The 11059-nt window shown below is 41.5% G+C and overlaps 1 protein-coding gene across 1 annotated transcript in view; it reads right to left on the reverse strand.

The window, feature by feature from the left end:
- The window catches only part of LOC126162502 (esterase FE4-like), a 183173-nt gene extending 175048 nt beyond the window's left edge, over positions 1-8125 (reverse strand). Inside the window, exon 1 of the mRNA XM_049919050.1 lies at positions 7976-8125. Within this exon, the coding sequence (XP_049775007.1) occupies positions 7976-8122 (147 nt within the window). The 5' untranslated portion in view covers positions 8123-8125. The remainder of the gene's footprint in view (positions 1-7975) is intronic.
- Positions 8126-11059: the final 2934 nt, after the last annotated feature.

The raw sequence follows: 11059 nt of genomic DNA on the forward strand, positions 1-11059 counted from the left end.
AGTTTCGCTTTCTCGAATTATTATACCTAAATCATTACAGTGTTTGCGACGGTCGTCCTTAAATAACGATTTCAAATGATTCATACTGTAAATAAAACCAAATCGTACAAAATATTCGTTGTGCGCCTTGAATCGGCATTCAGTACCGACTATCATAGCGTCTATTATTGTGTTAAAAAAGCTAACTGTGTACTGCATTTCAGCAGATTGTATAGGTTCATCAATTTGTTCATAACCGAACACTCGTTTTTTATGAGCTACTCTTTTTTTTTTTTTAACTGAGATTCAATTTCAAAATGGTTCAAAAATGGCTCTGAGCACTATGGGACTCAACTGCTGTGGTCATAAGTACCCTAGAACTTAGAACTACTTAAACCTAACTAACCTAAGGACAGCACACAACACCCAGCCATCACGAGGCAGAGAAAATCCCTGACCCCGCCGGGAATCGAACCCGGAAACCCGGGCGTGGGAAGCGAGAACGCTACCGCACGACCACGAGATGCGGGCCAATTCAATTTCCTAACTACTTTTTTCTACAAATAACCGAGCTTCTGCAATGCTTGTTTCAAATCCTGTGTTACGGAATTCTTGACTCAAGTCACGAAATGAACATAAAGAATCAATAGTGACTTTCAAGTTCAACTGAACCGATTGCCGTAGTCTACTTATATTGTTGACACATAGTAAAATCTCATACCACACGTGTATTGCAACAATAAACTCAAAAGTTCACATTTGCTTCAAGACTGCTTCACAGTCGCTAAGAGTTTCGAAATCATCAGTTCTGGTTTTCAGGTCACTCACACTTTCGATAACATCATCAAATTGCAAAATATCGCTTTTACAGCTCCGATTCTTCTTTCCCATTGTGTTGCAGACAGAGGTTTCAATGTCAGTTTCAGTTTAGTTTTTATAAGATCCCAACGCTTGTTGACTCTGTAAAAACCACATAAACTTTATTGATGAACCCGCAAAACGTTTTAGCTGTTGTAGAAGTGTTAGCGGCATCTACCAACAACAAATTCCAACGGTGGCATCCGCACTGCGTGAACAAAGCTCGTGGATTAATAATAATAGGCCTAAGTATTCTTGTTCTAACACCTGTCTTATTGGCACCGTTATCATATCCCTGTCCTCGACAGTTCTGGATGTCTAGGCCATTATTTTTTAGTTCCTTTGGAATGACATTTGTTAAATACTCTCCCGTTGTTTCTGCGACGGCAATAAACCCAACGAAATGTTCCTCTATCTCTCCAGTTGAGAAATTACAAAATCTTAATATTACTGACATTTGTTCCGTATGGCTCTAATCCATGGTACAATCGAGCACGAAGGCATCATATTTTGCTTGTTTGAGTCTGTTTATAATGTCGTTGATAACAGATTTGGACATTAATGTAACATTGCAAGTGCTGATTTAGTGTTACATTATATTTAGATAACAGTTTAAATAGGTCTATAAAATTTCCACTGTTTCTGCTTTCGTTCACGTTAAGGGATTCTCGATGCCCTCTAAACGCCTGATTGTATGAATGTAAATATTTTATAATATGGATCAATCTTTCAGACAAGTTATGCCAATAGATCTGTGATTCCCTAATCAGTCTCTCATTTTCCTTATCTACTGTTTTTCCGTATTTGATTTCTTTACAGAATGCCATGCACTCAATGGGTACTTGACTTTGTTAATGCCTTTGCAATATCCTAGTCAGATCTTTCCAATCAAACATCCATCTTTTACCATCTGTGTCTGCAATTGTGAAAAAAATCTACATGGAAAGCAACAAAATTTGTCTTGAGATATGGAGTAAGCTAACCATCTGCGATGTTTCTTTTCGCCGTTACTCAATTTTATAGTAAAATGAAATTTTATTTGCATCTTTGAGGTAACTTTTATTAGATTTCTCTAGGTTTTGTTAGTGACCATTTTGAATTAAATCATGACACTGCGAATATGTTACTGGAAATACCCACTTTCCCGGATCTAATTCTATAAATGACTCTCTTATATGAACAACTTGCTCTTGATTATCGCTTTTGAAATCTTTATTCGCCTCGCAATCCCGGATCACAGGAGTTTCTCCCAATTCTGATGCTATATCAGAAAGGGTAACAGATTCATTCGACTCTGAAGCTGGATCTGTTTCAGAAACTAAAGACACTTGGATAAGAGCTTCATCAGAGGCCTCTGGAGCAGTTACACCTGAAGTTTTCTTAAGAAATTTCATCTTACTCAAACTTATAGCTTGGTTGGATATAACAGTATCAGCCTTTCTTTTGCTTTTTGATGCACCGGATTCCCATTTTCTCCCTATATCTCTGTGTCTTGAGGGTCCTCCATACTGACGATGTAAAAAGCATTTTGTGCTAGGTACGTTGATAAGTACAGTAGGGTACTTAAAGTACTCATTGTCATAGTATTGAACGAATAGGCTATGCGATTATGCTATACGGCAGAATTTTTTTTTCATTCTTTCATGTATGACAGCAGCCAAATACATACGCCAAGAAATGTATTTGTATATTGACTTACCATAGGATGGGGTACCTTTAGTAAGTATGGCTGAAATTAGTGCAGCCACACCCTCAGAGATAAAAGACTGTTCACTTGTACCTGTTAAATAACTTGCGAAAAGTGTGAAGTGTCACTTAGTAGGATTGGTTTCAGAGAGCTGACATACTGGCCAAGACAATGCTCCTGCCTGTATTGTCTCTTACACAGAGCATTGTTACATTTGCTTGGTATTGGATCGAAGTGTCAATTCGGAAAAACTGTGCATACCGAGAGGGCTGTGAAGACGTTATAAAGAAAAGTAAGTGTATTTTCCGTTTAACATGCAGCTTTCTTTAATCTGGGGACCAGGATTCTCTCTCAGTATTATTATTATTATTCTGGATTTACAATGTGAGTACATTTTTCCAGCACCTATTCTAGATTACAGTAAGTCACTAATTATCGTTCTACACTCTTCTCTATTTGTCCATAAATCTTCAGGAATGTTGTTCTTCCTCATTGCTGACTGAACTCCCTGTTTCCATGTATCAGGTGGTCGTCCCCTTTTTCTTCTTCCAATTGGTACCCAGTCGATTATGCATTTTGGTAGCCTTTCCTGTTCCATTCGTCTGATGTGTCCATACCATTTAAGTTGTTTGTGCTCGATGAAATCAATAATTGAATTTTTACATTTCATCTTGTCTCTGATTACTTCATTTCTTATTCTTTCTCGTCTTGATATTCTTGCTGAACGTCTCCAGAAATCCATTTCTGTGGCTAATAATTTTGATTTCAGTTGCCATTTTGTTGTCCACACTTCTGAACCATATGTAATAATGCTCCTAACTATTGTTTTAAAAATCCTTATTTTGTTATCAGTTGTTATGTGTTTGTCCCAGAGAATTCCATTCAATAAAGAGATTGTCGTCTTTCCAGAATTTATTCTTGATCTAATTTCTTTGTCCTGTTTCCCATCATTTGTAATTTTCACACCTAAATATTTATATTCCTCAGTAGCTGTTATTGTTCCCATCCCTTCTTCTAATATTAAGTCTCAATTCACTCCACCAATTACCATGTACTTTCTTTTATTCATGTTTACATTTAGACCTGATTTTTTATATTCTTGAATCAATTTTCTGGTCATATACTCTATGTCCTCATAGTCTTGGGCTATAATCAGTTGGTCATCTGCAAATCGTAACGAGTATATTGTTCTATCATTTATTGGTATTCCCATAGCGTGACATTTTTTCTTCCAATTCTGTAAAGTTACTTCTGTATATATTTTATACAATGTAGGTGAGATGCTACATCCTTGACGTAATCCTTTTGTGACTTGGAATCCATGTGATAGATATTTACCAATTTTTATTTTTGAAATAGAATTTTTATATAAATTTTGAATTGCTCTCTAAGTATATAATTCAATAATTTAGTTTACAGTTTTTTTTTACAGCAAAACAGTCTCTATAGAGTTCCATGCGTTACTGCTGTCTAATGCGCATGCGCTGATTTGCGAAAGTTATATCCCGCATGAATCGTGTAACGTAATAGGCCTACCAGAACCACAAACTTGCACGTTTGGAGCGCTGCCACATAGGTGTAAGCGTTAGATGAATCTTGTAATGGGGGCTTAACTGTCATAATGTTGCCAGACGCCCCTAGATAAATACTAGTACATTCTTACGGAAATAGATACGGACAGATAAGTAGCTAATTTTAACAGCTTCAACAACGTTTTTGTGAGGCTCTTATCTGCGCGAGGCCGTCAGCGGTCGCCGCCGCCTAACGCCGCCACTGTTCAAACTGACCACTGGTAGTGGCAGTACACGCTTCCAGTCTGTCATGAAACGACTGCTGCACACTTGTTAGCGTTTCAGCAGAGATGTCCGAGAAGGCTGCACTAATACGTTTTTCCACATCATTGGCTACAGCTGGTACGCCCTTGTAGACAGACTCATTCAGCTTTTCCTACAGAAAAACGTCTGCAGGCGTCAAATCCGAGGAAAGGACCGGCCAAGATACAGGTATTCTGCGATTTGGAAACAATTCGTCAAGATATGCTGTAGTACTTTCAGCACCTATGGGCTAGGCAGCCATCATGTTGGTAACACAGGTTCCTCCCAGTCTGTAGAGGAACTTCTAGCCCGTATGTTGGGGGGCTGCGATACTTGTGCGCATTCAGCGTTCTGTGTATGAAAAACGTGCCTATGAACTGATGGTTCTCTAACCACACCACACGTTTACACTCCATGCACACTGATGTTCCACGCCAACGGGAATTGGTTCAAAATGGTTCAAATGGCTCTGAGCACTATGGGACTCAACATCTTAGGTCGTAAGTCCCCTAGAACTTAGAACTACTTAAACCTAACTAACCTAAGGACATCACACACACCCATGCCCGAGGCAGGATGCGAACCTGCGACCGTAGCAGTCCCGCGGTTCCGGACTGCAGCGCCAGAATCGCACGGCCACTGCGGCCGGCCAACGGGAATTGTCAGCAGACCAACAACGAATGTTTCGGTTGTTTATCTGATCATGATTGGTAAATATGACTTCATCACTAAACAAGATACATGATACATCTGGAGCATCCTCTCTTCATGCTCAGGTACAGAAGGTAACACGATCCTCATAATCGTTTCCATGCAGTTCTTGATGGAGAGAGATATGACAGGGAAGGAAATTGCGTCAATGGAAGATGCGTAGGACACTTGCCTGACTCATATCACTTCCTCGTGCGGATGAACTGCAAAAGCAGCAAGAACATTAATTTCCACCTCTTCTGTCTTCACTTGTTTCCTTCTCTTCCTTTGTCTAGATGTTACCCTCCCTCTTTCACGTAGCTGGTTCTGCATGGTTAACGTCTGTTAGGATATCTTGCCACATACGCCGTACAAGAACGAACTGCATTCTTTCTACACTCTGCATACACCGTGAGCATGTCGGGGTACCGTGCATCCTATCCAGCATTGAGCTATCTTCAAATGCTGCAGAACTGACTTTTTCATACCTTCAGGACTCCAATGACTTCATTTTCCAATAGGATGGAGCTCCAGCACATTGGCACAACAATGTAGGTCAGTTTAGCAATGACACTCTGCCTCAACACTGGATAACGTGCACAGGACCTCGAGACATAGCTCTGCATTGCTGGCCTCCAAGATTTTTTCTTGTGGGAGTATGTGAAGGAAAATGTGTTCGTCTCCCCTTTACCTCGTGACGTTGAAGAAGTGAAGAACAGAATAACAGGCGCCATAACTTCTGTAAAAGCACATACATTGTGCAAAGCCGGTCGGTGTGGCCGTGCGGTTCTAGGCGCTTCAGTCTGGAACCTCGTGGCCGCTACGGTCGCAGGTTCGAATCCTGCCTCGGGCATGGATGTATGTGATGTCCTTAGGTTAGTTAGGTTTAAGAAGTTCTAAGTTCTAGGGGACTGATGACCACAGATATTAAGTCCCATAGTGCTCAGAGTCATTTGAACCATTGTGTAAAGTTTATGACGAATTTAATTGTCATCTAGATGTTGTTCGTGCTGCTCCTTGTGGATACATAGAGCACTTGTAATGGTATAGCTAAAACTTCAAGATTTTGTGAGTATTTTGCAGCGTATCCCATATTTGTAATATGTTTTTGTCAATAAACGTGGAATTTTGAAATCAGGCCATTCTTTTTTAAACACCTTGTACATATACGATGTGACACGCCTAACGTGTTCACCAGTAATGTTGTTGTCAAATACTAAACGATTCTGTTTCATTCTTATCTGCATTATGTAACATTTATGCACATTTACAGAGAGCCGTTAGTCACTACTCCAAGTGGAATTTTTGTCAGAGTATTCCTGCAGTCCCTTATAATCGTGCAACGACGCCCTTCTTCTGTACACAAAAGTAGTGCTGCTGATCCTGTCTGAAAAAGTGTATTGAAAACTATTGCAGGTCCCATTACGCTTCCTTGAGGAACAGCCGATGTTACTTTCGTTTTCCCGTCCATTATAGCGTACTTGGTCGTGTTTGCCAGATAGTCCTCCAGTCGGTCACCTATTTGCGAAAGTACTCTGCTTGGTCGTATATCGATTAGTAGTCGAGCTACACTATCGTCTTTCGATAATCTAGAAACATGGAATCCGCTTGTTTACACGCAGCTGTTGTTTGCAAGACGCTGTGTATTAATAAGCAAACTACGTTTCATTCGAACTTTTTTTTTAATCCGTGTTGATCGTTGTTGTAGCAGTTGTTTTACGCGTTTCTCTTACAAGGGAACCTCCCCACGCACCCCCCTCAGATTTAGTTATAAGTTGGTACAGTGGATAGGCCTTGAAAAACTGAACACAGATCAAGCGCGAAAACAGGAAGAAGTTGTGTGGAACTATGAAAAAATAAGCAAAATATACAAACTGAGTTGTCCATGGGCAACATAGGCAACATCAAGGATGATGTGAGCATAGGACAGCCATGGTCCCGTGGTTGAGCAGCTGCGGAACGAGAGGCCCTTGATTCAAGTCTTCCCTCGACTAAAATTTAATTTTTTATTTTCAGACAATTATCAGAGTTCAGGCACTCACACATAATCAACTTCGCTCTCCAAAATTCCAGAACATGTACAGATTTGCTTGGACATATGCAGGATTTGACGGTCTACACACGCAAAAATTTGAAAACGTTAAAAACATATCTTTTGACAGAGCACAGAGAAAACTGTGCGACTCTGAAACTGTTGTATTCATTTGTTGCAGTTTATGTGACACACTCTTATGTTTTCATCACTTTTTTGGAAGTGATTATCACATCCACAAGAAAACCTAAATCGGGCAAGGTAGAAGAATCTTTTTACCCATTTGCCAAGTGTGCAAGTTAGGTGGGTCGACAACATATTCCTGTCATGTGACGCACATGCCGTCACCAGTGTCGTATAGAATATATCAGATGTGTTTTCCTGTGGAGGAATCGGTTGACCTATGACCTTACGATCAAATGTTTTCGGTTCCCATTGGAGAAGCACGTCCGTTCGTCTACTAATCGCACGGTTTTGCGGTGCGGTCGCAACACACAGACACTAAACTTATTACAACGAACAGAGACGTCAGTGAACGAATGGACAGATCATAACTTTGCAAAAATAAAGTAAGTATACTTTTCGCTCGAGGGTAGACTTGAACCAAGGACCTCTCGCTCCGCAGCTGTTCACGCTAACCACGGGACCACGGCGCTCCTGTGCTGACATCATCCTTGATGTTGCCTATGTTGCCCATGGACTACTCAGTTTGTATATTTTGCTTATTTTTTCATAGTTCCACACAACTTCTTCCTGTTTGCTCGACTGATCTGTGTTCAGTTTTTCAAGGCCTATCCACTGTGCGATATTATAAATAAATCTGAGGGGGGTGCGAAGGGGAGGTTCCCTTGTTAGAAGGATTCCATTCCGTGTCTGCGATTGCGTAACAAATGCGGAGCAGTTTCACTGCCTGACCTGGAAGCGCAGGGGCCCCACCGGCGGCGCAGCGTAGGGGATGCCCAGGAAGCGGAAGTAGCGCGCCGCCTTGCCCTTGGTCCGAGCCGTCAGCCCCCGGAGAGCGCCGGCCGGCGGCCGCACCACCACGTAGCCGCTGTCCGCCATGGCGCGCACCGCCGCACTGCCGCCAGCCTCCGCGGCTCTGGCGTAGCCCGTCACGTGACCGCAGGCCCGTGACCTCGCACGACGATGACACTGCGATTTCGTCGCGGCGCGGAGAAATTCATCTCTGCTCACCGAAGCCACACAATCTCGTAAGTCGAGTACTGTGTACAGCGGGCTAACTGAATAGCTCCCCGGCGGCCATTGGTGCGCGCACTTACGCGCAAAGTTTGAATGTATTTACGGCACCTACGGTTGTGTCCGCGGCTCGTGGTCTTGCCGTAACGTTCTCGCTTCCTGCACGCGGGGTCCCGGGTACGATTCCCGGCGGGGTCAGGGATTTTCTCTGCCTCCAGATGACTGGGTGTTGTGTGTCTATAATCATCAATTCATGCTCATTCACTCGCAAGTCGCCGTAGTGGCTTTAAAGAACTTGTGGAGCGGCGGCCGAACCACCCTGCGAGGGGTCTCCAGGCCACCAATGCCATTGTCATTACCTACGGTTGTAGGAAAAATGGTTACTTGTTATAAGAAAAAATTGGGAATAGGAATTGAAGCCCAGGAAGATGAAATAAAAGCTTTTGAGATTTTGCCGATGACACTGTAATTCTGTCAGAGACAGCAAAGTACTTGAAAGAGCAGTTGGACCAAGGACATTGCCACACGTGTACCGTCCCGTTGCCTTGTGAAATACTGAAATACTACTCTCTAAATAACGACACCAGTGCTAACATTAAACGGCTATAGATAGGTAACTAGGGTATTATAATAGCGCCTAAGCATTTTTGACTTACCATAACGCTAGACGACGATTCGAAATCAGTTTTCCTCTTCTTTCTTGTTACAAACGTACCTGTAATTAAACACAGAAAAAAAGCACTGAACACAGCATTTACATTTAAGTCAACTGCAAGAATGAATTGAATTGACTAATAAAACAACAACTGAGCTCAAGTAAGGTCAACAAAATGTGGTCTTGACTAAAGTATGGATGGGTGATAGCTGATAGTGCAATCGATAACTTAAATGTACCGATGGCGCGTATTCCTTTTTCGATGCATGACTGAAAATAAAAACATCTTTCAATTTCACTACGCAGTAACTAGGTCGCGTGTAATTTCATTTAGGTGGGAGGGCGTGTTGGGGGTGGAGGATTCAGACGCCCTGGGACCCTCACCCCGCTGGCTACGGTCTTCATTGACCGTAATGGACGGTATCCTGATAGGAGGATACAAGATGAACCTCAACAAAAGCAAAACAAGGATAATGGGATTTAGTCGAATTAAATCACGCGATGCTGAGGGAATTAGATTCGGAAAGTAGACACTTAACGTAGTACATGACATTTGCTATTTGGGCAGCAAAATAAGTTATAATGGCCAAAATAGAGCGGACTTAAAATGTAGACTGGCAATGGCAAGAAAAAGGTTCTGAAGAAGAGAAATTTGTTAAAATCTAATGTAGATTTAAGTGTGAGGAAATATTTTCTAAGAGTAATTGTATGGAGTGTAGCCATGTATGAAAGTGAAATATCGACGATAAACAGTTTAGACGAGAACAGAATAGAAACTTTTGAAATGTGGTGCTATAGAAGAATGCTGAAGATTACATGGGTAGATAACATAACTAATGAGGAGGTACTGAATAGAACTGAGGGAAGAACAAATTTGTGGCATAACCTGACTAGGAGAAGGTATCGGTCGATAGGACACATTCCGAGACATCAGGGGATCGCTAAGTTGGTACTGAAGGGAAGTGTGGCCAAGAGATCAATACAGCAAGCATATCCAGAATGGTATACATTGCCTTTGTTATTCAGACATGAAGATACTTGCACAGGATAGAGTTACATGGACAGCTGCATCAAATCAGTCTTAGGGGTCAATATTGTTGTAATACATATTCTTTTGAGTTACGCCACAGATACAATGTCTCATTCATGTATATTACTCCATATAACTTTTTAATATGTTAACAAACAGCAATCAATCACTATTTACTTATTTACTTCACATACTGCAAGAAATTTGCTGTAACTATTTCACAAGTAAATGCAGCTTGTTACGTTAGCATGGACACAAATTATAGCATTAGTGGGCACAATTTATGAAGTAAAATGTTTCCTGCATATGGTGGTGCACTACTTTATTACCGTTTCATGCCACATATTGAATGAGACGTATTCTGTGTTCAAACATTATGAGTCTTGCAGGATGTGCGCTTCAGTATATATGAGGATGGTTTGATAAGTCTGGTAAATTTCTGTGAAAGAATGGAACATTTTTGTTGCGTCTTCATGACTGGTAAACTTATTCCAATAGTGTCAATAACGCACAGCATACAGTTCTCTATTGACAGCCGCCTGAATTCGGGCATTGCGTCGACTGTGACTGAAAGTGGAGAAAACCGAGTTTCGTGCTGTTATTAAACATTTTCGTTTAGAGGGTTGGACTGCAGCACAGATCAAAAAGAAATTGGATGAAGTTCACGTGGGCTCTGCACTATCATTGAACACCATTTACTTTTGAATTCATGAATTTAAATGTGATTGGACAAGCACCAAAGACGAATCGTTCTCCTGCTGTCCAACTGAGATCATCACAAAATCGAACCAAAGATGAATTATCGATTTATGTATTGATAACCGGAACGCTACATAAGTCGTTTGAGAGGTTTCGCAAAGTATCCCCTCAAGGCGCAAAGTAACCCCGGTTTACGGTACGTCAACGCACAGGACCACAGGTTCTGAGCAGTGGAAAATCCGCATAACTTCCACAAAACACCATTGCACGATCAGGAGGCTGGAGTTTGGTGAGCAGTATGCCGCATTATTGGTCCCATCTTCTTTCATCAGACACTGGCTTTGGCGCATTACATTGCCAAAATTTTGAAATCATTTGTGGCAGCATTAACGGAGGAGGAAAAGACCTACAGTTACCT

This window comes from Schistocerca cancellata, chromosome 2, assembly GCF_023864275.1.
Source record: "Schistocerca cancellata isolate TAMUIC-IGC-003103 chromosome 2, iqSchCanc2.1, whole genome shotgun sequence".
In the NCBI taxonomy this organism is placed as follows: Eukaryota; Metazoa; Arthropoda; class Insecta; order Orthoptera; family Acrididae; genus Schistocerca; species Schistocerca cancellata.